Here is a 26,878-nt window from a genome sequence, read left to right on the forward strand (position 1 = left end):
AAACTTCTTAGTTTTTAAAATTAGTTTATCTATTATTATCATTGGCTGCACTGGGTCTTCCTTGCTGTACCTGAGCAGCTTTCTCTACCTGCGGCAAGTGAGGGCTAGTCTTCCTTGCAGCGTGCAGGCTTCTCACTGAGGTGGCTTCTCTTGTTGGGGACGCACAGGCAGTAGGGCATGAACTTCAGAAGCTGCAGCATTCCGGTTTAACTGCTCCCAGCCATATGGAATCCTCTTGCACCAGGGATCGAACCTGTGTCCCCTACCTTGGCAGGTGGACTCCCATCCACTGTACCCCCAAGCAAATCCTCTTGCTGAATGTATCTTAACACCCAGTCTGACTTGGCCACTTCCTATTTCTCAAGCCAAATCTTGTGTCGTGTCCACCGTCCCACGACAAGCTCAGACACACAGCATGGAGTTCCTTGGTGAGGTCACACTCTCATCCGTGGACCTCTGCCATACGGAACACTTCTACTTCTTAGGTTGGTTACCTGCTACTCGAACTTCAGGTCTCATCTCCAAGAAGCCTTCCGGGGCTGCACAGTCCCCTCCCTTAAGTCTAGGTTAATAATAAGGACCTCCTTACGTGATCTCATGGAATCCCAGCTTTGCAAAGGTCTTTAAGAATCTCTCCCACTGTACCTTCGAAGAGGGAAAAGAGGAGGCCTGGACTGTGAAGAAGGCTGAGCGCCGAAGAATTGATGCTTTTGAACTGTGGTGTTGGAGAAGACTCTTGAGAGTCCCTTGCACTGCAAGGAGATCCAACCAGTCCATTCTGAAGGAGATCAGCCCTAGGATTTCTTTGGAAGGAATGATGCTGAAGCTGAAACTCCAGTACTTTGGCCACCTCATGCGAAGAGTTGACTCATTGGAAGAGACTCTGATGCTGGGAGGGATTGGGGGCAGGAGGAGAAGAAGACGACAGAGGATGAGATGGCTGGATGGCATCACCGACTCAAAGGACATCAGTTTGAGTGAACTCCAGGAGTTGGTGATGGACAGGGAGGCCTGGCGTGCTGCGATTCATGGGGTCACAAAGAGTCGGACGCGACTGAGCGACTGAACTGAACTGATTTAGCTCACATGGAAAGCGCTCCCTAAATATTACTAAATGAATCAAGACGTGTTAAGTAGAATCTGCTCTAGGCTCCTAAACGCGGGGGTTACCGTTCTCAGATTTAACACTTGGTAAGTTAATATTTCCGACCCTCAGTTTTCAAATTTGTAAAACGACAACGCAACAGGCTCTACAAAACTAAAAGCACCAGTAGAGGATGCATGCATTTGGCACAACGACTGGCAAGCAGCGGCGGGCCCCTTCTAATACTAACAAAAAATGGTGGGGGCGGAGGATACGGGGCGTCTACTCTTTCCAACGCGCATGCGCAGCCCTTGCCGTGCCCTCAAGCCCAGCCCCCGGCGCGTCCCCACGCCTGTGCGTGTTCGACGGGAACCTGGGCCCGGACGGGAAGTGAAGGGGCGGGACGGGAAGTGAAGGGGCGGGACCTCCGCAGCACGCCTGCGCCTTGAGAGGCCGTGCGGCCGGGGGGCGTGGCCGCGCAGGCGTGCCAGGCGCCCCGGCTCCGGAGCATAAACAAGAGGGGGGCCGGGATGAGGCGGCGGTTAATGCTCAAGCGGCGAGCGGCGGCGGCGAGCGAGGCGGCGATCGGGGCCCGGCGCCGACCCTGAGCTCACCCCGACCTGCCCCACCCGCGCGCGAGCCCCCGGCCGGGCCCGCGGGCCGCGCGCCCACCATGAACCTGGCTAGTCAGAGCGGCGAGGCCGGCGCTAGCCAGCTGCTCTTCGCCAACTTCAACCAGGACGTCACGTAAGAACGGGCGAGGGCGGGGGTCGGGGGACCGGGGGGCCTGGAGCCGGGGAGGGCGGAGGCGTGCCCCCACCCCCGGCGGGCCCCCCTTCCTTGGGGAACCCTCCAGGCTCTGCCCTGGGAGCTGCGACCTCTGGGCGGGGAAAGGGATGGACCAGGGGAGGTCTTTTCTTTTCCCCATCTCCAAGAAGGCTTTGTCTTTTCCATCTCACTTTTCGCCAAGTTGGGCCCGAACTTTGTGGCCTGACCTGTCGTCCCAACCATCTCTGGAGTGCTGGGGGTGGGGGTGGATTTCTCCCTTGCACCCCGCATCCCCCCACCCCCCTTGTTCGTCAGCCTTCTTGCCTCACTCTTTCCGCTCTTCCAGGCTCTCCTCATCTCCTCATCGTCTTAAGGGAACCCCTCGATTTCCTTTTCTTCCTCTCTTGCTGTTCTTTTTGACAGGAAACCTTGATGTCCTCCTCGAGCGAGAAACAGACTTAGCAGTAATTCTGGTCTCTGACCCGGGGAGAAGCTGAGCCAAGGGGCGGGTTGTAACAGAGAAACCTCTGAGGAGTCCTGGTGCCTCAGGGAATGGGCCATCCTTGTACGGGAAGAGAAACCCTTGATGCCAACCCTTGGGTTCCGACAGGTTTGAAGCCGATTCTTCAGAGGCTGGCTGTCTCCTGGGGGAACGTGTGAGGATAGTTATTAGAGAAGGTTTCTGGAGAAGGAAGAGTGAGTTGTGGGGCTGGAAGGGAGGAGAGCCATCTTGAGAAGTGAGTAAGAGGAAGTGATGTAAGAGGGGAGGAGTGGGTCCTTGGCTTCATACTAAGTAGTAGGTTGAGTTGTTCCTGGCTCAATAGAATTGGCCAAAGAAAGGTCATTTGCAGAATGGCAAGGCACCAAGTCAGTGGCACGCAGAGGGTGCTCAGTTGCACCTTCCAGAGTTGGGAAAATAGTGCAGAGCCCCCCGCGGTGGAACTCCGATGAGGCTTGGAAGGGAGCAGATCACCTGTGCCAACTTCAGAGGAGGAAACCAAAGTGCAGGAGCTTCTGAGCAGAGCCTGGGTCTAGGCTCCATTAATAGTGGCGTGGGGGCAGCTTTCCTGAGTTCTCTTGCAGCCTCCTTTCCAATCCGGCCTGCTGTGGTTTCTACCTGCAGAGTAGGGTCTGGAGGACGGTGAGCGTAGAAGGCAGACTGTAGCGATCTTTAAAATGAAAACTGCGAAGGATTAGCGTGGTGACCAAAAGCCACTCCAAGGAGAGCAGTCTGGACCACCTGTTGCAGGGCGTTGTGACTGAGAACTATTATACTAATCTGGGTAGGGAAGAGGGCAGTTCAAACCAACGATGACTCCGTTTTTAAGCCCTTAGTATTTTGAGACCAGTAAGAATGGTAGCGTTACGGTTTTTTATGTCTTGTATAAATTAGAGAATTCCCCAAACATTTTCTCTTTTATTACCACTCACCATGTATATTGAAAGGAAATCAGGTATGAGAAAGCATTCTCTTTTGCTGTCATTTCAAGTGGCATTCAAACACCAATTTCCCTATATAATAGAAGAAGGATGTCACTCTGGCCTGAAATAAGATCTTTCTGTGCTTAGAAATTGTGTGTTTTCCCACTCCTCTGTGAGTCCTAAAGTTACTAGTTGAAGACCAGATTTCTGCGTCATAATTTTGACTTGCCAAAGAGACCTTGATAGAGTATGAGCAGAAGTTGTAAGGAATAGTAAGCTAGGATTATACTAAAAATTTATTGATTAAAGTGACTAATTTGTTGTAAATGTACACCTGAAAGGAGAACAGAGCTTCCTGGGGAGAGGCTTGGCTGCACCCCCTCTCCCTCCCTGCCCCATCCCCAGTGTTCACATTAAGGTAATTTTTTAGAAGGCAAGGATGTGACTGTTGCATCCACATTCATGGTATTCAGTGAGAAAATCTGGAACCACTTCACTTAATAGGAAATATATTGTGAGTTATACAGTAATGCTTAAACAGCAGTATTCCTTTCATGTGAAACTATATCTGTCCTGTGGTAGTAATATAGTTTCAAATATTGTGTTTTTTTTTTTCCTATGATTTTTATCCTAAAAATCTGGATGTTTTATTTTATTTTACCTTCTTCTTTTTTTTTAACTAGAACTAGGGGAAAGGAATCAAGAGAAGCCAGTCCCTGTCATCTCCCTCTTCTTGTCTGGTTGGTTCCAATCCTGGTTTCTGAAAGTAACCCTTTGGAAGGCTTGTTTTGGAGGACTTTTTGGTTTTTTTGACATTAAAATTAAGAAACTAATAGGTGCGGAGTATTGCTTGGCTCTTCAATGGAAATATCAGGGACTAAGTACTTGCAGGGGACCCTGGGAGGCCTGTGCAGGCTCAGTGGTTGCTGGGCAGTGGCCGAATCATTTAGAAACCATTTAGGACACAGACTTGGCTTCCCGCATCTTCTGTCTGTAGCATTGATGCTGTTCGTGTCTAAGTAACGGGCACAGAGACAGTAGAGGCGTTGGTCTGAATCTATTGCTCCCTTTGAACCAGGGTTCTTCTAGGTTACATCAACTATCCTGGAAGGCCACTTCTCCCCTTTTCCTCATCAGGAGATCCAGGAGCGTGGGAGTAAGAACCCTTTGGCCTTGAAGTTCTTGGTGGTTCTGCCCGCGTGTGGAGAGTGTTTTTGAGGAACCAGGGCAGTTACCGGGGAGGATATTGTCCAGCAGCTGTGGCCGGCGGTGAGCTACTGGGGAGCCAGTGGGATTTGGTGTAACCCATGGGAGGTGCATAACATACCTAAGGGAGAAGGTCCCTCCCACGTGTCCAGCCTGGGTCCGAGATGAACAGTGACAGCACGTTATAGAAGGTTCAGGGGGAAGGTGAACTCTGCTTTGAATATTACTGAGTTTGAAAGGCGTTAGGGATGTCCGGGTGAGATCTGGGATAGACAGGAGCTTGCTGAGGTGGGTCCTGGGGCGTGCCAGTTCTCAGCAGCACTTCAGGTCACTTCTTTTTTGTGGATATGGGCTGTTTGCACTTCGCCCATCGTTGAGTGTGCTCTTTGGAGAGATAATGAAAAGGGAAAACGTGGGCTGGCTAATCATGGGTAATGGAATAAAGAAAAGAACATTAAGAATGATGTTTTTCTTTTAAAACGTTTTTAAAATGTTTTCTTTAAAGCATGTTTATTTTTTAGTGGCAATCCCTGCCTTAGATACTGAGCACTCACATTTAAATTCGGTGAGAGATCTGCAGGTAGAGATCATGATGGATGGAACAGGAGTGTTGATTTTGGCCCCGCTCGGAACCCTGATAGAACGGCAACCAGTAAAATATCAAAAAGATACTGAAAGAGGCTTAAGCCCGGAGAATGAGGAGAATGAGAAAGAAAGGCACCAGCAACAAAATGTTCGAAGCCAGCAAGGGATAAAGGAAGTGGCTCCTCCATCGCTGGTGGGAAAGGCAGAGAACTAGCCCGCTTGAACCCGCAGAACCCCCAAATGCTCAGGACGGGCGGTCTAGGAACCTCTGCGGTGGAGGAAAGCTGTGTGTGGCGAAGATCCAGAGGGCTGGCCCAAAGTGTGTCTCAGAAGCAGTGGCTGTCTCCTGCCCCTGAAGGTGAAGCACTGGGCCTTATCTCCAGAGGGTACTGCAGAGTCTCCAGATGTTGACACCAGGCATACTTGAAGGCAGGGGTATGGTAGTGAAATGGGGCATTAAGTAAATATATCCTTTTTACTGTTGTTGCTGGTTTTCCCTTTATCAGTAAAAGATCTCATTGTATTACCTTAAAAAACAAAACAAAAAAACTTTACCGCAGCAACACTTAGTGGGAATGAGATTAGTTCTCAGGGAACTTTGGTGCTTGTCTGTTACCACACCTGTCCCAAGCTGCCTTTGCAGGGTCAGGCAAGTCTTGAGGTGGTGTTAAGAGCAGAATCTCCACAAAGTCGGCTGCATGAACCTGACTGCTGGTATCCGAGATGTAAATATCACACCTGTTTATATTCCATGCCATCCTTTAAAGGTGTCTGCCTTTATTGGTAAAGTGTATGCTCACACTGTACCACACGCACCTATCAAAAACAGGTGGTGTATTTTTGTTTACATTTCCCACTGATTGGGATTCACAAGAGGGAAGCCATGCAGTGAAAACTAGCGAAGGTGTTTAGTATCCTAAATCCGTTTCTGAGCATCTGGGAGAATGTCAGAGAGCTAGTGTTTGATCAGTTTTAACAAATTCAGCCTGTTCGGAGCACAGGCAAGGCCCTGGGTATATAAAAATCCAGGTTCTCATTCGCTAATTCTGTTTGGTTAACTTTGCCCATAGAAGAAGCCCCCGGGCTTATTTTACGTATAAAACTATTAGGCTTGGTGACTTGCTTTCCATGTCAACAAGGAATTTGAAGGAGGGCCTGTTAACGCTGGTAGGATGCTTGGAGAGCAGTGGCAGCCGCCAGTACAACAGAAGGTGAGCGGTAGCGTTTAACCCGGCACGGCCGTTGCCGCCTGAGCCCTCAGCTCCCATTGAGGTCTGGGAGTCACTTCACTCTGACAGCACAGCTGTTCAGCGATGTGAGCCCAGTCGGGTGTTGAGGGTTTGCCATCCCACACAGAAACCTGTATAAGAATGACTTTTTAAGAGAATCAGAAATGCTGGGGAAAAAGGCTTGGATGCTTAAAATAGTAACCCTAAGTTGTCTGGAAAACATTTTCCTGGACATCAATTTTCCAGAAGTTACGAATTGTTGAGATTTTATTTTTAGCTTTCCTGAATATTCTTGTGTTTTTATTGGCTCCTTTATTGTTTTTCAAAATATGTATAGGTAACAATGTCTAATTACTAGTTAATTCAATATAGTGCGGTGTTTTTGCAGAGAACAGTTGTTGGAGTTGGTAGAGACTTATTCTGTTTAGATCTCTGGGGTGAACCAATTACAGTTTGAAAGTTCGACAGCGTTCATAGCAAGTCTGTTCTTTGTGTTTCTTCTGCCTAAGCGTGAAAGAGGTTGGACATCTCGCGTTTCTCATAGACGAAATGGTCATGAAAATAGCCCTGGTTTTTATCTTGGCGTACACGCACTCATCGAATGAGCTGTCAGTCTTGTTATTTCTCGGCTTCTGGTTTACCTTTGGCTTCCTCTTGTTGCCTTGTTCTCCCAGGCATTAAGTTCCAGAAAGGTCCCAGCTCTGAGTTCGCGCGTCCCGCCACTTCCTGCTCTGTGCTCCCGTCCTCTCTGTTTCTGAAACCTGTGCTTGCAGCTCATTTCTTCCGCCGTGGTCAGACAGCAGTAGCTTCTGCGAGGGAACCTCATCTAGTGTTGCAGCCCTGCCACGCTGGGGATCTGGAGAGAGAGCTCGGAAGTCCTGCCAAGCCTCTTAGCACGCAGTGGTGCTGGGTGGTGAATGTGGGTTCTCACACACAAGGTTGTCCTTCTGGACCAGCCCTGCGATGTGGTCTTCCCATTGCAGACTGTGAGTGAGCTCTTTGGTCTGATTTATTTCCATCCCGCTGCTTAGGCTTAGCATCACGTGACTGAGCTGCGCCTGTTACAACCTTATTGCAGTGCCGAGAGACACCGTCATTCACCAAGGGTGTAAATGCCTTCGTTTAAAATCTGCAATGTTCTCTCCACCTTTGGGCTCTCCCATACAACCACGCGTGTGCGTCGGGTCAGCTGAGAAACCGCACTGTCTTTGGAGGGGATTGTTGGTTTAGGGTCGAGTACTTTTATTCTTATGTCAAACTTATCTTCAAAGTTTCACTGTCTGTCTTTGCTGGCCGTGAGATCCGGCGTCTTCCTTGCCCCACCTCTTCCCTCCTCTGCCGCCACTCACCTGGTGCCAGCTGCACGAACCTGTGCGCTAGTCTAGGGCAGAGATGATGGAGACAGTCTGGTAGCGTGGAGCTCGTCTGTGCGTTATCCCTGCCTACGCGTCTCGGCTCTTATTTCTGAATTTGGCTCTTTTGCAGGTCTCTAGCCGTTGGTAGTAAGTCCGGGTATAAATTTTTCTCCCTTTCTTCTGTGGATAAACTGGAGCAGATCTATGAATGCAGTAAGTGTTTGCTTTATTTTTCCCCTTTCTTAAAGTAGACAAGTTATACTTGAATTAGGTTGTATTCTTAATTGAAACGTGACGGTTAAAATCCAGGTGCCCCTTGACCACGGATCTGCCTTCCCCTTGGCCTTACTGCCAGGGGGCAGCTGTGGCTGTGAACAGTCGCTGTTTGCTCTCCCAGATCAAATCAGAGTGTGCATTTGCACGCTTATAAATGTACATGTAGAAAGACTTGAAGTACTTGTTTTATGGGTCCTCGTTTTCAATACATGATATCATGCTATACTACTCTGTAATGCTCCCCCTTTTAAATGCCAGTAAAACCATTTCGGTATCTCTCATAGAAGACTTCCAGAATTTGAAAATTTTACAGCCCCCTTGGAATGGTTTATTTTTTGCCGGTTGGCATCTTCCGGTATCTTCATAGCTGTGTGTCAGAGGCCTGTGGGGCTGCGGGAGGACGGAGAACTCTGCTGCCTGTCTCATCGCCTGCTGGGACTTTACACAGACGCTTCACGGACCTCCGTTTCTGTGTGTGTGTAAAAGAATGAAGGAGCGAGAGAGTACTTGGCGAATCAATAGTAGTAGGTACAGCCCCTGCCCCAGAGAGAATGGGATGAAAAGGCTTGACTCACATGCGTAACTTTTTCGTCAGTAGAATCGTAGGTTTACGTGTAGTTGTGAGAAACACTCCAGGACCTTCTCCCCTTTTCCCAGTTTCCCCCAGTGGTGACATCCTGCAAAAGTGCAGTATAGCATCCCCATCTGGAAGGCGACAGGATGCAATCCGGGGGGGGGGGGGGTGTGTGTGTGTGTGTGTGGTTCCACCCGGCCTGAACACCCACATCCCCCACAGTGAAGCTACCGGGCAGTTCTAACAGTGCAGAGTCCTTCCATTGCCCTTTTGTAACCACACCTGTCTACCCTGCGCCCTAGTCACAAATCCCAGGCAGCCAGGAATCTGTCCTCTGGTTCCAGAGTGACTGTCATTTCGCAAATGTTACATAAATGGAAGGATGTAGCTTTTTGAGGGGTTTCTCTGGTGGCTCAGCAGTGAGGAACCTGCCTGCCAACACAGGAGACGCAGGAGATGCGGGTTCAATCCCTGGGTTGGAAAGATCCCCTGGAGGAGGAAACGGCAACACCCTCCGCTGTTCTTGCCTGGGAAGTCCCACGGAGCCCTGACGGTCCACGGGGTCAGAAAAGGGGCGGACATAACTTAGTGACTAAACAACACCAAGCCTTTCGAGAACTGGCTGTTGTCGCTCAGCATCTTTCCCTGGAAGTTCACCCAAGCTGCTCGGTGTCGGTAGCCCCACCTTTTCTGTGGCTGAAATTCTGTGTGCAGACAGGGCCCAGCAGCTTCACCATCACCTGAAACTCCCCCTTCGTAAGAGACATTAGCGGGCAAAGGAGAATTGCAACGTGGAACACCATGGTTCACCAAAACGAATTGCCTGGCAGAGCACATGTGGGCTGGTTCCAGGCCTGGGCTGTTAGAGCTGCCGGGAACATGCGTGTCTGGGGTCACGTGTGGATGTGGCATCGCTGCTCTGGGATTGATGTCTTAAGTGTGACTGCCGGGTGGTATGTTGGTGTGGGGTGTTTTTGTTTTTAAGTGCTGAGCTGTTTTCCAGGGAGGCTGTACCAGTTTACATTCCTGCCAGTCATGCGTGAGCGAGCCAGTCCCTCAGAATCCTCCCCAGCCTTTGGTGTGACCAGTGTGTTTCATTTTAGCCATTCTGGGGCATCTGTGCAGTGTTACCTCACCGTGAGTTACGTCATATCTCTGTGATGACTGATGGCGTTGAATATCTTTCCATGTGCCTACTTGTTTGGGCCCACTTTTTTTTTTTTTTTAAGACAACCAACAATTTTACTCTCATTTGCATTTATTTTTTGCAGCACTTATTCCCAGGCCATAAGTTTTTGTTTCTTCCGTTTCCTCTGGGGCATCTTTTTCTTCTGCGCAGCCTCCTCTCCTGGTTTAGGAACGATCTGTTCTTTTCCAGTGAGGATCGTCTCAGTGCGGCAGGGAGAGCTCACGTGGGGGCGGATCCGACCGTGCGCTCCGCGAGTCCTGCGCCGCATCTGGGGGCTTTGTTCACCTGGATGTGCTCAATGACCACAGAATCTACATCTAAGCCCTTACGTTCAGCACTGCTCTCTGCATTTTTGAGCATGTGTAGTAAAAACTCAGCACTCCTTTTGGGCCCCCAACCCTGAGTCCAGCCCCGCTGTTTGGCCTGTGCACACCTGCCAACTCCACCGTTGTAACGGCGGAACGGCACACGCTGCTGCTTTAACGCGACATCCTTCAGATACTTGGTGGCTTTTTGGATGTGCATACCCTTTATGGCCTGGGCAGTGTACACGAAGATTTGAACCTCTTGATTTGCATGATTTTGTGGGGTTTTCTGGGTCAAGTGAATAGCGCACCATTTTTAGGAGTCACCTCAGGCCACTTACCGGAAAAGGACTGGCCCACGTATTAATGCTGAGTTTCGAGAGTTCTTTATACATCCTTGATGTTAGTCCTTTCTCATGTACGTGGTTTGTAGATAGTTTCTCTATACATGATGATAACTCTGAAGCCTGCCTGTGGCCTGACCTATTTAAGAATTCTCTTTACAGAGAACTGAGGAGGCCAGTATGCTCATAATCCGTCACTCTGGGGTATGAATTCAAAGAGATTTGCTGTTTATCATTTTAATTATCCACGTGGGCATGCAGTTGGGGAAATTGGGTTTTCTCCTTATTAACGATGCCAGTATCTGCTTCTGGAATGTTCCACCGCTAGCAACTTTGCTTCCACCACGGTTTGGTATTCCCTTTTGGAATCCTCCTTTACCCATTAGTGTCCCTTACGAAGGGGGAGTTTCAGTGAGTGGTTGTGAAGAGACATCCCGTGTCCACTTTTGATTTCGTTCACTGAGGACCTGCTGTGTGCCAGCCCTGCTCCGGCCGTGGAGACGCAGCCGTGACAGAGGTCCTGCTCTCGTGACCCTTCTGTTTAAATGGAGGCAGACCAGGAACGAGCAGGTGTTCTTGTGTCAGATGTCAGGCCGGGGGCACAGTGTGGAGCAAACACACACGTAAATCCCACCCCCTGCACCTCCATTAGCACAAGGTGAGGCCCGTAGAAGTTGTTTCCGCGGGCCCGGTGCTTGCAGCGCAGAGTTCTCGTGCCCCACCGGGGTCCGAGGCTCACCAGGCTCCCTCCAGGCCCTGGCCTCCCCTCTCGGTTCCACCTCGGGCACCCCTCACCTCCAGCAGTGGAAGGTGTCTGAACCCCCAGGAGGCCCCCGGCTTGTTGCAGCCCCTGGAGGCTGGGATCTGGGCCCTTCATGAGGACACAGGTGGAAGCGGGGTTCTTCGAGTGCGGGTCCCTGGCTCACGGCTCCTGCCACGACCTGACTCCTACAAAAGCCTTTCTCCCGGTGCGGAGCTGGCGGGTGCGGTCAGGGTGATGAAGTGTGTCCGAGCCCGAGCGCTTGCTCATCTCCACACTGGCCGCCTTCACTTGCCCGACACACGCTTGTTTCCTGTAGGGAGTTTCTTCACAGGAGAAAGGATTCCACTAGGCTTTTCGGATGACTGAAGCATTTAGTAAATCTGTGTCCCCACCAGTGCCCGAGTTGAGCTGTTAAATCGTGGCTGCAGTGATTAGTCATCCGGTTTGAAATGTACAGGATTCCCCACCCCACCCCCACCCGTTGTGCTTAGAAAGGGTCTTGGCACTTCCTCAGATTGAATCTGTTCAGTGACTAATGTGTTTCCTTGAAGTTTATTAAGTGGTTTTTGGCACCTTATTTTTCAAAGGTTTTTGATGGAATAAAATGTGATGCTTTTTTTTTTTTTGGCTGCTCTAGGCCTTAGCTGTGGCATGGGATCTCTTAGTCGCAGCCTGTGGGATCTCGTTTGCTGCCCAGGGATCACACCTGGGCCCCCTGCTTTGGGAGCGTGGAGCCTTAACCACTGGGCCACCAGAAAAGTCCCCCAAAGGTGACGTCTTGATAGCGTCATTGGGAGAGTGGGTGTGCCCTGCCCAGCGTGGTAAGGTGGTGCAGAGATCTCTTTGTTCTTAGTGAACTTTGGCCTTGAAATAGGTGAGGGAACGCACAGAGAGCTCTCTGAGGGTTAATGCACTGAAGCTGTGGGATTCTTTTGCTCCTAGACTGTTACCCACCTTTCCTCTTTCATATTCTTTTATTAAGTAGATAAAAAGAATGTCTCTTAGAAAACAGATCAGCTGCTGCACCGAGATGGTTTTCTGGCATTTTTCTACACATAGAATCTGAGCAGAGTAGAACTCACTGCTGCAAACTCAGCCTGGCTCAGTTGGCCGTGAAACTCTTGACCGACCGTCGTAACTTCAGATCCTCTCTGTCAGTAACCGCTGCTGCCACAGAAAGAATGAGCCAGAGCTGGTCTTCGGAAAAGCAAGATTAACCACTACTTGTTCTGTTGTTCATTTAACAACAACAACGAGAAAAACAAGACCTTTGCCCAGCAGCACTGGAAGGCTTCTGCTTTTAACTCTGTAGTGCTCTTTCAGACCTGAAGTTGCAGGGCCTCCCATGTTTACGCCTCGCCCACTGTGTGTGCCGTCTGTTTTATCGCTCTCTCTTTCCCTCTTGTGTCCTTTTCTATTTTCCTGAAGGTGTATGATGTGCAAATATGTGGTCTCTCTTCCCTGAAACACTGCTGCAGTGAAACCGTACCCTGGTAGACAATATAAATAAAGGTTGCAGATTTATTGTTTGTGACATGCCACAGAAGTTTGGCAGGAAAAGTTGGCCTTTTCAGATTCTGCGTCCTGTGTCATCTTTGCATTTTATGTTTCTGAGCTAACAACCTCAGGCCTCGCGAGGCCTTCGGTTCGGAAACGAAACACAAGCAGGCTGTCCGTCTCAGTCCAGAGTCGGCAGACTGGGCGCTGGCTGGAATAGTCCCCTCAGTGAGGTGTGCTGTGATGGGTCTTTGAGCAGGGCAGCCCAGGACCCTCTCTGCCTGTGTCTTATGGCGGAGGGTCGGATGGGCTGCACATGCGCGTGTCCTCCGAGCACCCCGCGTCCCAGACACGCCCGGCGGGGATGGCGCTGTGCCGGTTCATGGCTTGGCTCCGCCTCTCTTCGCCCTGTGGAGAGTTTTATCACCACCAGCTCTGCAGTGTGCCAGGAGGACAGCATTCTTTCTTAAAGGAAGTATTTTCTTCCATTTGGATGGGCATCTCTAGGAAGAAAGTTCAGCAGACTGCCTGAGGCCACCAGGATGGGCCATGAGAGCAAGGCCTCTGGGCGCACCCACACCGCTCTACTCCCCGGGCGACAGCCTGGTTCCCGGCACTGTCGGCCGTGCCCGTGGGGCTGAGCCGTGCACACCTTCATGTAGTGGGACGTGATCACTCGGGGTCTGTGGACACCGTGGCTGCTTGTTTTCAAAAGTTCTCTCGGGAGTGAGGTGATAACAGAAATGTTGGAGCTGGAGATAGCACAGCAGAAAGATAAGTAAACCTGAGCCACCAGCAGTGTGTGAGCCACGAGCGGCGTGTGAACCACGAGCAGCGTGTGAACCACGAGCAGTGAACCTGGCAGTGTGTGAGCCACGAGTGGCGTGTGAGCCACAAGCGGCATGTGAACCACGGGCAGTGTGTGAACCACGGGCAGCGTGTGAACCACCAGCAGCATGTGAACCACGGGCAGTGTGTGAACCGCGAGCAGTGAACTGTGGGCAGGATGTGAGCCACGAGCAGGGTGTGAACCACAGGCAGCGTGTGAGCCATGAGCGGCGTGTGAACCACCAGGGGCGTGTGAACCACCAGGGGCGTGTGAACCATGGGCAGTGTGTGAACTACAAGCGGTGAACCTGGCAATGTATGAACCACCAGCAGCATGTGAACCGCAGACAGTGTGTGAGCCACAAGCAGGGTGTGAACCACAAGCAGTGGGTGAACCGCGGGCAGGCTGTGAACCACGAGTGGTGAACCGTGGACAGGGTGTGAGCCACAGGCAGGGTGTGAACCACGAGTAGTAAACCACGGGCAGCGTGTGAACCGCGGGCAGTTTGTGAACCACCAGCAGCGTATGAACCGCGGGCAGGGTGTGAGCCATGAGCAGTGAACCACGGGCAGTGTGTGAACCGTGGGCAGTTTGTGAGCCACAGGCAGTATGTGAACCACAGGCAGTGTGTGAACCATGAGCGACGTGTGAACCACCAGCGGCGTGTGAACCACAGGCAGGGTGTGAGCCATGAGCGGTGAACCGTGGGCAGGGTGTGAGCCATGGGCAGGGTGTGAACCATGAGCAGTGTGTGAACTGCAGGCAGTTTGTGAACCACCAGCAGCGTGTGAACCGCGGGCAGGGTGTGAGCCATGAGCAGTGAACCACGGGCAGTGTGTGAACCACGAGCAGTAAACCACGGGCAGTGTGTGAACCACGGGCAGTTTGTGAACCACGAGCAGTGAACCTGGCAGTGTGTGAGCCACGAGTGGCGTGTGAGCCACAAGCGGCGTGTGAACCACCAGCAGCATGTGAACCACGGGCAGTGTGTGAAACGCGAGCAGTGAACTGTGGGCAGGGTGTGAGCCACGAGCAGGGTGTGAACCACAGGCAGCATGTGAGCCATGAGCGGTGTGTGAACCACCAGGGGCGTGTGAACCACGGGCAGTGTGTGAACTACAAGCGGTGAACCTGGCAATGTGTGAACCACCAGCAGCATGTGAACCGCGGGCAGTGTGTGAGCCACAAGCAGGGTGTGAGCCACAAGCAGGGTGTGAGCCACAAGCAGGGTGTGAGCCACAAGCAGTGGGTGAACCGCGGGCAGGGTGTGAACCGCGCGCGGGCAGTGTGTGAACCGTGCGCGGGCAGTGTGTGAACCGCGAGTGGTGAACCGTGGACAGGGTGTGAGCCATGGGCAGGGTGTGAACCACGAGTAGTAAACCACGGGCAGTGTGTGAACCGCGGGCAGTTTGTGAACCACCAGCAGCGTGTGAACCGCGGGCAGGGTGTGAGCCATGAGCAGTGAACCACGGGCAGTGTGTGAACCATGGGCAGTTTGAGCCACAGGCAGTATGTGAACCACGGGCCGTGTGTGAACCATGAGCGATGTGTGAACCACCAGCGGCGTGTGAACCACGGGCAGGGTGTGAACCACGAGCAGTAAACCACGGGCAGTGTGTGAACCGCGGGCAGTTTGTGAACCACCAGCGGCATGTGAACCACAGGCAGGGTGTGAGCCATGAACAGTGAACCACGGGCAGTGTGTGAACCACAAGCAGTAAACCACGGGCAGTGTGTGAACCGCGGGCAGTTTGTGAACCACCAGCAGCGTGTGAACCACAGGCAGGGTGTGAGCTTGGCAGTGTGTAAAGGTGCATCACTTTGTGAAGTTGTGTTCCTGAAAGGTCCAGGCAAATTGCGTCCTAGGGCTGAAGGGGTGGGGTCCTCTTGGTTGGTTTTTGATGAAGCGGAGACGAAAGCACGTGGCCCTTTCAGTGGTTGGCACTTCCTCTGCCCTTTGCAGGCAGCCTCGGCCATTCTCTGATTTTTCTGGCTCCTTTGGAAGTCTGATGGAAGTTGCGGGTACTTCCCAGAGAAAAACCCAATGCTTAGTGTGTGATTTTGGCAGTCTGAGAGCCTGTGGAAGCCTGTGCGTGCTCCCGGTCCAGGGCCGTGGCTGGAGAGCGTCACGGTGAGGGCCCTCCGCCCCCCCGACACCGGGCTGCCGCCCCGTCTGCCTGTCCGTCACTCTTGCCCACCACCCTGTCCTCGCTGCGTCAGATCTCAGCATACTGGTCGGAATTCACGTGGATGCGGTGGTCTGCCTGTGGGTTTTTCTAATAGCTTTTTGAGATGTAATTTGGATGCCAATAAAAAACCACCTGTTTAAAGTGTACAATTCAGCAGGTTCCAGTATATTTACTGGGTTGTGCAACCTACCTTAATCTAATTTTAAAACATTTTTATCACTCCAGAGAACCCCCGAGCCCATTAGCCCCAGGGTGACTGCCCCCACTCCCCCACCCCTCAGCCCTGGGCAGCCGCTAATCTCCCTTCTGCCGCTGTGGGTCTGCGGCTCTGGAAGTCCCAGATAAACGGGGCCGCGTGGGCCTGGCTTCCTTCGCGGGGGGCGGTTTCGTGGCTCCGCTGTGCTGGAGCGTGGATGAGCACTTCCTTTCTTCTTCTCACCCAGTGACATCACGGGGTGGGGATGTGCTGTTTTGTCGATGGACGAATGATGGCTGTGCCTGCATTTTGGCGGTGTTTCCTGTTTGGCTGCTGTGAATGTTTGTGTGCAGGTTACGGTGTGGATGTGTATTTATAAGCTTGAGTGTTTTTAATATTCCTCTGTCTTTTTGCGTTTCTTCAATCATAACTGAAATGAAACTTTATCCGGAAGTCATTGTCCTTCGCACGTTTCTTTCTTAGTTGCTTTGTTCCTGCTCTTTCTCTTCCTGTTTGGAGGCACAGGAGCCATCTGGTGGAGGCTGCAAATACTTCTTCTGGGCCGTTTGCTTCTTCCCCTCGCTCGTCATCTCTTTGCCCTCCTTGATGTTTTTGTGTCCAGCCCTTCTCTTGAGGCTTCCGGAATCCTCCCTGTTCTGGATGCGTAAGCACTCTCTCGTGTCTTCCTTTGGTTCTTTGGCTTTGGGTTTTACGTTAAATACCTGATCCACTCTCAGCTGCTTTTGATATAAGAAATTTTCCACTTTTTTCATGAGCTGGAAAAGACATTTTTCCTGTGTCTTCACTTATTTAGTGGGAACGTCAAGATGATGAGTCTCTCGTTGAAAAGTCGGCAAAGAAAAGGATGGTTGAGGCCAAACGGCAGAAGGATGACGTCTGTGAGTCTAGGTGCTGGGTGTTCAGAGGCTTGTCACAGTTTTCACTCTCAGGAACGTTTGCAGCTAAAAGCAGCTCGGCTGCCTCCATGCCACACTTCCCCTGTTGTTAAAATGCTAGAAAGAAGTTTCTTATGCTTTTTCTCATGAAAGTTTCAAAATTTTTCAAACTTAGAGTGGGGTGGGAAGCCAGGCAGACACCTAAAGCTGATGTTTCTTTCCTTTCTCTGCCCTTGGTTTAAGCGAAGGAACGATTCATCCCTTTCCTCTTCTCACCGTTTTGTTAATGGAGGTTTTCACACACAGAGAAAAGTTGGAAGTGTTTTATAGGCGATACCCACGTCCTGAGGATCTGGAGTCTGTTGTGAGCATTGGACTTGCCTGCCCGTCTTGTGTGTCTGCATTTCAAAGCGCCTTGCAGACAGCCATCTGCACACAGTTCCTGTGCGCAGTCGGATTTACAGTCACATCTGGAGGAAGCATCCCGAGTCTGACTAGAGCATGTACCTCCGTGTGGCCTGGCCTCTCATCAGGGTTCACCATCACCCCAGAAAGCTCCCTCACCCCACCCCCAGGAGGCAGGCCGTGCTCTGGGCTTCCTGCTGTGGCTTGGTTTTGCCTTTCCTCCAGGAGCTTGACTTCACTGCCTGTCCCATTCCACGTAAGAGCAAACCCTGTTTTATTCCCACAAACGTCTGTCACGTCGCCTTGGGCTGACTCCCCCTGGATGGGCCCCGTGCGGAGCACGTAAGAGTTCAAACCCACATGGAGATGGCGCCGGCCACCGCATTTTCCTGGAGAGAGTTTCTGCTTAATACGGAGACCTTTGGAGCTTGCTCGCTCACTTTGGCCGTTTGGTTTCTAAACTGACTTACACGTGTTTTTAAGTTAAAGCGTGGAGTTTGGTGACAGGGCTTGTTGAAGGAGCCCTCGGTCTTGTGTGTGGGCACGCCTGGTCACAGCGGGGTCAGGCCCTGCAGGTCCCCGGGTTGTGAGCCATCTAGTTCTCTGACCTCTGAGCTCAGCACCTCACAGAGTAGAGTGTGGCCTCAGACCATTGTTAGGACAATGAACGGGTCCGTACTTAACCCCGGCTCAGCTGCAGCTCAGGTCCAGACAGCTGCCCGTGGGAATCATCCAGAGTCCTGCCTTCCAGAATGCTCTTTGCCCCTCCCCTGAACTGACCCCGGTGACCACAAGTAAACCCAGGTGGGGAGCGAGGGAGCTGGGGGTGGGGCAGCCCTGGGAGTCGGTTTGAGGTGACAGCTGTGGGGAGGCCACTGTGCCCTGTTTTCTGGGCAGGCCGCTGTGCGTGCGGTTTCTAAGCAGAGTCTTCTGAGCGGGGGTATCCCCATGCAAGTGGGGCGCAGGGACCCAAGAGGCGGAGGGCAGGCCGCGCTGGGGTCCGTAAGCCCCTGCTCCCAGTCGGGTGGCTGCGAGCCCCAGACGCAGAGTCACACGGGAGCACTTGGGGGCCCGTCGTGTGTCAGGTACGGCCGGTGTGGAATGCGTGGCCTGCCCGTGGCCGAGAGCTGGTGGTCTCTGAGGAGCAGGCCCTCCTTTCAGGGTGCGGGGCAGCCTGTGGGCAGCTCGCCTGGGCCTTGTAAACGTGAACTTGGCCTGGTGGTCTGCCCCTCACCCTTCCCCGAGCTCTCCCCGCAGGGAGCCTGCCCTCAGACACGTGTTTGTGTGCGGGGACCCCTGGCACTGGTTGACAGGGATACACACCCACGTGGGTTTGTTTTCTCCCTCCTTTCAGCTGACACTGAAGATGTGTGCATCGTGGAGAGATTGTTCTCCAGCAGCTTGGTGGCCATCGTCAGCCTCAAAGCTCCCAGGAAGCTGAAGGTTTGCCACTTTAAGAAAGGGACCGAGATCTGCAACTACAGCTACTCCAACACCATCCTGGCGGTGAAGCTCAACAGGCAGGTGGGCGGCGCTCCCCTCACCGCCCCAGGGCCCCGGGTTTCCCGGGGGCTCTGGGCTGCGAGGCCGTTCCAGCGACCTCGGAGCGGCTGCCGGGCCTCCGGCAGACCCCGGCCCCCTGCTGCCCTCACAGCCCGCCCGGGCTCGGTTCTGCTCTCTCGTTTTTGCTCAGACTGCCCCGTTCCTGAAGATGCCGTGGCGAGTGCCGTTAGCTTTACCCATCCCTCAAGACATGAGCCTTCTTTTATAAGAGTTACCTTTTTAAAAAACCTGAGCATCTTTTTTTTCTTTCCATGCTTGTGGCTTATGAGATCTTAGTTCCCTGACCAGTGATTGAACCCAGGCCTTAGCAGTGAAAGCAGAGAGTCCTACCACAGGACTGCCAAGGAATTCTTTATCCCTTTTTTAACTGTTAATTTAACTTTTAACTAAAGATGAAAGATATACTACCTTTTTGTGTCTGCCCCAAAACCCACAAGAATGTCTGGCCTGGAGCATGGGCCTGGTGGCCAGGACTTGAGGTAGTACCCGCAATGGCCACGTGGCTACGGTTTAGTCGCAGCCTCAGTCAGCGTCGGATTCTGAAAGCAGCGGGCCTTCACCAGAGTGACCCCAGCCTCGACATGGTTTTCGTGGCGGGAGGGCTGAGAGCGAAACAAAATCAAACCCCAGTTTTCTTAGTGAGGGACCACTTTCTGTCATGCTAAATGACACCGCACAGTTAAAGGTCCTCATCCAACCGGAGGACGGAGTTGTAGGCGGGGGCTCAGCTCCAGGGGAGTAAGGGGCGCGGTGATGGGTGAGGGGCGCGGTGATGGGTGAGGGGCGCGGTGATGGGTGGTGGGCGGGGCCTGGAGCACCATGCGCCCGCAGAATTCTGGAAGGAGCATGGTGTCCGGCAGGAGGCCCTAACTGAGGCTCGGAGTCTGGCGCTCTCTCACATCCTGCTTCTGTGTCCACGTCTCTCGCAGAGGCTGATCGTGTGCCTGGAGGAGTCTCTCTACATTCACAATATCCGGGACATGAAGGTGCTGCACACCATCCGGGAGACGCCCCCGAACCCCACCGGTGAGCGGGGCAGGGCAGCGCTGCTGTTCAGAGGTCGTGTCCGTGAGAGAGTTTTCTCTCCTCTCAGGTTCCACAGGTTTAGACAGTGTTGCTCTCAGAGTCAGCTACCGCCCATCTGATGTTGGTCTCATGACCACACAGTCGTGGGCTGGGTCAGCCTGCAGCCTTGAGGTTTCTGATCAGTTCCAACCACGGCCTCAGTGCGTTTGAGCACGCACACTGCATGTGACAGGCCTGCTGTCACCTGCGGGGCGTGTGGGGGGCGTGGACCTTAAAAGGCCCAGCGATGCTACCACCTCGTGTCAGAGCTCGTGGCCTCCCCATCTTGCTGCACGCGTGCCGGCTGCTGGTGGCGCCAGGGGCCCCGACCTGACCCGCCTTGTCCCCGTGTGTTTCTCGCAGGCCTGTGTGCACTGTCCATCAACAATGACAACTGTTACCTGGCGTATCCGGGCAGCGCCACCATCGGAGAGGTGCAGGTCTTTGACACCATCAACCTGGTGAGGCTCTGGGGGAGAGGTGTGGCGCCCCTCCTTCCTCAGGTGGGGGCCAGCTGCTCCAGCCTCCCCCTCCCCTGGCTCAGCGGCTCGATTCCCGATTCCCACCACGGCCTCCTGGTGGCCGAGTGGGTTGGGTCGTTCTGCCTCCAGCCTGCTCCTGTCCCCGCCCTCCCTCCGTACTGAGCACCCTGCAGTGTGTGTGCGGGAGGGAGTGGAAGAAGATCGAGAGCCTCCATGGGGACGTTGCTTCGCTTTTTCTTTTAAGGCTCTGAGTGGCATTTCCTTGCCCCCTCCCCAACCTGTGGTTAATCGGGTGGACTTGGCGTCTGTGTCAGCCATGCAGGGGTTTCCATAACAGCCATAGGCCTTCTCGGTGGGTGACTTCATGGGCATCGACGGTAGCCTCGCAGTCACAGTGGTCACAGGGTCCCTTTCCCCTCCCCTCCAGAGAGCTGCGAACATGATCCCGGCTCACGACAGCCCGTTAGCCGCCCTGGCCTTCGACGCCAGCGGAACCAAGCTCGCCACTGCTTCCGAGAAGGTAAGGTGGCCACATGGAAACCCAGAGTCCCACCCACTCATCCACCTTGCTCACACAGCCCAGTCCCCAGAGCGGTGTCTGTCCCCACTGGTCACAGCCTGGCCCATGTGACAGCCTGGAGGGCCGCCCGCAGCCACGCGCGCCTGAGCCGAGCGAGCGCGGTGGCTGAGGCGTGCTGGGCCGGGGTGCGTTTAGCCGCCCTGTCGGGGAGTATCGCAGCTGTGACTGCACGGCCCTCAGCGTTAGGATGAGCAGTGACGGCGCTTCACCGTGCACACAGTGGAGCAGGGTGTGTTCTGATGGTGCCTGGCGAGGGCCGGGGTGCGGGACTCGGGGCCGTGCGGCTGGGACAGCTGTCGGCGCCCATCTGCCAAAGTCCGATGAGCGAGAGACCCGAGTCTGATTCCACTCAGCTCAGTTCCTTTTTCTTGCCTCTTCTTCCTGCTGCAGGGGACCGTGATTAGGGTGTTTTCCATTCCAGAAGGACAGAAACTCTTCGAGTTCCGGAGAGGAGTGAAGAGGTAAAGTGTGCAGGTCCCCAGGAGGGAATCTGGGGCGTCCGCTCGCAGCTCAGTTGAACATCCTCTGTGACCAGCAGTGGGCACTTGAGCCCTGGGACCCCCATCCAGCAGCCAGCAATCTCAGCCCAGCCGGTGGGGCAGGAGGGGCTTGGGGTTTTGTGGGAGGTCAAGGGGCATTGTTATAGAGGCAAACTGGATTTTGTTGTTTGTGGTTGCGCTGAGCGCCGAGCTGTGTGGCCTGATAGCCCAGGCTGTGGAAGGAGGAGCTTGCCCAGCCGCGCCCGGGGTGAATGGGCCCTGGGGGCTCCTGACCTGGGCAGCGGCTCCTCCCCTTCTCCTAGGCTCTGAAAACCCGTGAGCAGCTCCCCCAGCCCCGCTCCGACTGGCAGATGGCTTTGGCCTGCACAGTGTTTCTCTGAAGAGACCGCAGAGCACAGCCGCCCTGTGGCGCTATGTCCGCGTCCCTGCCTGGTGGGGCCTGACCCGTGGGACCCGGAGCCAGGGCCTCCCACGGGCGATCTTGGGCTGCCGCCCCTCCCGGTCCCCTGCTTCCTGTCTCTTTCCTTCCTGTTTTCCTTCGCTTCTCCTCACGCTCATCTTTTTGGGTCTTTCTCCTTTTGCTGCTCCTGCTCCTGTGTCTGCATTTCTGCACTGAGGCCCTGGCCCCAGGCCCCACTCTGGGCAGCCCACCCCTCCGTCCTCAGCCACGGTGTCTATCTGTGTCCCGGGACGCCTCCGTGTCCCCAGGCCACCTGCCAAGGTTTTCCACATTTCTCCTGCCTGCTGGGTGCTCCACCCAGCGGCCAGAGCATGGCCCCAACACCCACCATGCTGCACACAGTGTGTCCCAGGAACATCCCCGCCCTCCTCCTGGCGCCTGAACCTGGGGGCACTTGCCCCCCCGCCTGCCTTGCCATTCCCCCCCAAGCCAGCCTCACCCGTCCCCGCGCGCCCCCCACACCGGCCTCCCCAACCCCAGGCATCTCCACCTGGCCTCGCGCTCGCCCTGGCCTCAGCTCATGTTCACCGGGCTCCGTCCCTCAGACTTGACCCCACTGGCTGTTCTTCCGGGGCAGGGGGGTGAGACAGATGGGGGCAGCCCTGCGGGGAGCCTCTCGGGGCCTCCCCCGTCCCAGGATTTGCTCCACCCACAGGACTCCGTGGTGTTCAGGCTCCCCGCGTCCTTGCTTTCCTGCTGTGGCGTGTTTCCCTTCGCCATCTCTCCCAGCTCCTCAGAGAAACCTGTCTCCACACAGGCCCTGGCGTGACCTGCAGGCTCCTGCGCCCTCCAGTCGGTCGAGTGCCCCCTCCTGCCTCTCCCCCAGCGTCTGCAGCGCCTTCCCTTTGCTGCTCACCCCCCCTCCCTCCAGGCTCCTCTGGGTGGGGGCCCGTGCGCCGTGAGCTCCAGAAACACAGCTGGAACAAAGCCCCTCCCTGGGGACAGGACCCAGTCCACCTTGTGGCTGCAGGGTTGCGAGGAAGCGCCGGCTTTGTGGTTTTTACAGTGACGTTTAAAGGGAAAACTAGAGTTTTAGGATGTCAGAAGTTTATTCTTAAACGTTATCGAGGTTGCCAGTTCATGGTTTTCCATGTTAAGAGTTTCTATAATCTCAATGAGTAGGTTTCTTTAACTAAGCTTAGTGCTGTAAGTCCAGCCTGATTCTGCTAAAAACGAGTTAGTGAAGCCTCGATTCCTTTCGTTATGTGGTCACGAGAGGCTTGTTAAAGGATGGCTCGGTCAGGGCGTCAGCTTTCAGACGCTCTCTTTGCTCACGTATTTTGAGAAGGTGACCGGAAAGGAATAAGAAGACCCTCATGCACCTGTCATGGGGACCTTCCTTCACTGTGACTTCCCTTCCGGAGGGGGCGGCGGTGCTGGTTGCCATCTGCCCTCTGTGTCTGGGCGGCAGCGTGACCGGCCCCATCCCTCTCGCCCCAGGTGTGTGAGCATCTGCTCCCTGGCCTTCAGCATGGACGGCATGTTCCTGTCCGCCTCCAGCAACACTGAGACTGTGCACATCTTCAAACTCGAGACTGTGAAGGAAAAGTGAGTCGCAGAGACGTTGAGAGGGATACGGGGCCCTCTGTCCGCCAATGCGCGGAAGTGTGTCTGGAGGGCTCGTGGGGGCTCAGCAGCAGGACGAGTGGGGTTCGAGGGGTCCTGCTGGATGGGGCGGCAGAGGGTGGTCCCCCCAGCGCTTCCTCCCGTGGTGCGTCTCTGGGGACCGGCCTGGGAGGGGGCACTTGCCTCCCTCTCGCTCAGAGGCATTTTCCATTTGTGCAGCAGTTGATTTAAAAAGTGCGTGACTGCAGCGGTATGCATGGTGTACAGGTCATCCCCGGTGGTTCTGTTGCCTTGTCTCAGGTTCTGTGGTGAGCCTTCCGCTAGGATCAGCACTGTTATCTGTGCTGTGTCTTACTCTGAGGCACGTCTGAACGGGCTGCGGGAGCGCATCGTTGGGGCTGTGCTCCAACGTTTGGAAACTTCCCTATAGAAAGATGCAAGGTTCCTGGACATGGGCCTCACATCCTCAGCTACAGAGCAGGAGCCGGTCATTCCCTGGCCCCTCTGCTGACCCTCTGAGGACACGCTCTGTGACGTCCCCAGGTTCCCCGTGAGCCTGGGAGACTTCTCTCGCGTCTCTGGGCTGAGCCTCGCTCCGCATGAGGGGCGCGTGGTCTTTCTCAGCCAAGGGCCCGCGTGTGTCTGACGGTGTGTCCTCCTCCCAGGCCTCAGGAGGAGCCCACTACCTGGACCGGCTACTTTGGGAAGGTGCTCATGGCGTCCACCAGCTACTTGCCCTCCCAAGTGACGGAGATGTTCAACCAGGGCAGGGCCTTCGCCACGGTGCGCCTGCCTTTCTGTGGCCACAAGAACATCTGCGCGCTGGCCACGTGAGTCGGGGCGGGGAGCTGCCTCTGTCCCGTGCGTCCAGCTGGGAGCGGGGTCCCAGGCCACTGGGGATGACCTGTACACCTGGCCCTCTGGTTTAGACCAGTCACGTGGATGTGGAGGGGGCCATAGGTGGACGCTGATAGGGAACCCGGATGCCCGCCCCGCAGCGTCTGATCCTACACGCTTCCTCTTCCCAGTGTTGGGAACACCTAGAAAGCATGATTAGTTCAGCACCGCGTGAGAGGGCCAGTGCGTGGCCCCGGGGCCTCCAGCGCCAGCAGCTGCACATGCTCCGAGCCCCTTTATCCTCATGTGCGGACAGTGTGTGCACGAAGCTATGCTCACTCATTTGAGGCACGGTGCTCTTCCCTGGCCCGGCTGAAGGCCAGGCTGTTAGTTTAATGAGAGCTTTGTTCAAGTTTTGATTCTAGAATTTGGTTGCTGTTTATCCTCACTAGAATCCAGAAGATCCCTCGGCTGCTGGTGGGCGCCTCGGACGGGTACCTGTACATGTACAACCTGGACCCCCAGGAAGGGGGCGAGTGCACCCTCATGAAGCAGCACCAGTGAGTCGGCTGCGCCTCCGCCGGGCGGGCAGGGGCCCCTGTGGGCGGGGGGGGGACTTGCTTGTGTGCCCAAAGCCAGGGACCCAGAGACTCAGGGCTCCGCACGACCACCCATCATGTGGGTGCAAACCCGCCCTCCACGCCTCTGCCCGTGCCCGGCTCAGCACCTGGGCAGAGACTAGAGCGGCCGGGGCGCACTCTTACTGTGGGTTGGTGGGGGGGGGTGTCTCGGGGCAGGACCGCTGAGGACGCAGCTCAGCTCAGCGCCGTGCGCCAAAGGGGCGACCCCAGGGCACTATCTGTGATGCAGGGCAGGTTCTCCGGGGCCCAGGGGCCCACTGAGATGCTGCTGTTGTCTTTGAAGAGAAGGAGTAAACGTTAGTTAACTGGGAGGTAATGCCGTTGGGCTTTCCGTCTTTAAACAGTGGTACCGTAATACTCCTACAATCAGGGCGAACGTGGGGGTGATTGCGTTATTTGGCAGCGTCCTCTGGTCTTGGTCTTCGGTCTTAGAAAGCGCGGTGCGGTTGCTTCTCTGGGTCCAGCTCTCTTCATCAGACGGGGCGCGTGGAAGTCCCGGTGACCACTCCCGGGGGAGACACCCGCGGGCCAGCGCAGCGTGCCGCGCGCGTGGCCCTGACTGTCCCTGCTGGTGCCTTTCCTCCTTTTCCAGGTTGGACGGCAGCATGGAGACAACCAACGAGATCCTGGACTCCACGTCCCACGACTGCCCCTTGGTGACGCAGGCGTACGGCGCGGCCGTGCCCAAGGGTCCGCACGTGCCTTCGTCCCCAACGGCGCTGGGTAAGGGCCGGGCCGAGCCTGGGGCGGAGCACGCGGCTCTCTCTCTCGCAGAGCCACCCGCCTGCCTCGTGCCCTCCGGGGCGGGGCCTGCAGCTCTCGGCCCGCTGTGGTAAGCATGGCTTTCAAGGCCTCCTGAGGCTGAGTCCATTTTCTTCATTTTTGAAACAGAAATAGCCCTGTGGCTCTAGGTGCCTGTGGACTGTCCACCACCTGCCTCCACTCAGCTCAGGTTCTGCCCAAAATGCTTGGTCTTGACCCTCCCTCCTGTGGCCTGGGTCAGCAAGCAGGCCCAGGCAGGAGGGGGCCAGCTCCCCCAGGCCGCCCTGGGCGGTGTGCGCTCGCAGGCTCTGCCGCACTCTTGCTCACTGTTTCACTCCAAGGTGAAGGCAGCGTGTGCTTCGAGGAGGCTCTGAGCATCCTTGCCACGGGTCTGGGCACACCCCCACCCCTGACTCCGGAGGGCCGTTTGCAGCCTCTCCACTGGGTCCCCATTAGTGCCCAGCTCCTTCCTTCCTTACCTTCATGGGTCTTGGAAAGTCAGCTGTCTGAGTGGTTCAGGGCTGTAGAGAGCTCGCTGGTCAGGGCAGAGGTGAGAATTCCACGTCCTGTGAGCCGTGAGCTCCCTGCTGGCCCAGGTCCCACTTCGGGGTCGGCCTCCCTGAGGGGACTGCCCGCTGGGGCTCGGCCTGCCTGAGGCGCTGCTCTCTCCGCAGCCTACACGGACGAGCTGGGCGCCACGGGTGGCTCAGGGCTGGAGGACGAGGCCAGCGCCCTGCGGCTGGAGGATGACAGCGAGCACCCTCCCATGATTCTGCGGACGGACTGACCGCGACCTGTGACCTCCTCGGGCCCCGAGGCAGGGAACACTGGCTGACAGAGGACTTCGCAGTCATGCTGCTATGAACTTTGACCCGAGCTGGGGAGAGGATGGCAGAGACTTCTAAATCAAAAAGAAAAAAAAAAAGATTGTAGCTGTAGTCTCATTCCATACTGTTGAGAAATACATTGTTTTCACTTCAGTGGCTTTTAATCCTGCTTATGAATTTTTAGCTTTTCGTTGGTTTTCTCTTTTTTTGCCAAAATCAACTGTTTGGTGAAGCTCTCAAAACACCTTTGCTTTGCATGTATTAATGTGCCAAGCCAGCCAGGAGCTCTGGAGCCTGCTCATAACAGCCCGCAGGCGTCTGGGGTATTCAGTCTGTGCAGAGAGGCACAGGCCGGGAAGGCGGCGGCGGCGAGCGCGCATCTGGTCCTGCTTGGGCAGGCCGGGTGGCCTTGGGGGGTCCTCTCTCCCTGGAGCCCCTCCGGGACCATTTCACCCCTCCCCCCCATTTTATTTTGTTAATTAA

At 54.9% G+C, this 26,878-nt stretch overlaps 1 protein-coding gene across 2 annotated transcripts; it reads left to right on the forward strand.

Annotated features, from left to right (window-relative positions):
- The first annotated feature begins 1,588 nt into the window (after nucleotides 1-1,588).
- Nucleotides 1,589-26,878, forward strand: WIPI2 (WD repeat domain, phosphoinositide interacting 2). 2 transcript variants are annotated; one of them, XM_052656762.1, is made up of 12 exons: nucleotides 1,589-1,831; nucleotides 7,780-7,862; nucleotides 18,467-18,636; nucleotides 19,605-19,701; nucleotides 20,104-20,201; nucleotides 20,650-20,742; nucleotides 21,193-21,263; nucleotides 23,203-23,310; nucleotides 23,994-24,158; nucleotides 24,618-24,725; nucleotides 25,399-25,638; nucleotides 26,243-26,878. In XM_052656762.1, exons 1-12 carry the CDS (start codon nucleotides 1,758-1,760, stop codon nucleotides 26,316-26,318), a joined length of 1,383 nt encoding a protein of 460 aa, XP_052512722.1. In that variant the 5' UTR covers nucleotides 1,589-1,757; the 3' UTR covers nucleotides 26,319-26,878. The 2 variants fall into 2 exon arrangements, with proteins under 2 accessions (XP_052512722.1, XP_052512726.1); XM_052656766.1 differs by having other exon boundaries at nucleotides 1,593-1,831; nucleotides 25,399-25,529.

The sequence above is a fragment of the Budorcas taxicolor genome, chromosome 2 (assembly GCF_023091745.1).
Source record: "Budorcas taxicolor isolate Tak-1 chromosome 2, Takin1.1, whole genome shotgun sequence".
Lineage (NCBI taxonomy): Eukaryota > Metazoa > Chordata > Mammalia > Artiodactyla > Bovidae > Budorcas > Budorcas taxicolor.

Coding starts and splice junctions, on each gene's coding strand:
- WIPI2 (XM_052656762.1), top strand. CDS start 1,758: ATGAACCTGGCTAGTCAGAGCGGCGAGGCCGGCGCTAGCCAGCTGCTC. Junction 19,702..20,103: donor GACGCCCCCGAACCCCACCG/GTGAGCGGGGCA, acceptor TGTTTCTCGCAG/GCCTGTGTGCACTGTCCATC. Junction 20,202..20,649: donor TCTTTGACACCATCAACCTG/GTGAGGCTCTGG, acceptor CCTCCCCTCCAG/AGAGCTGCGAACATGATCCC.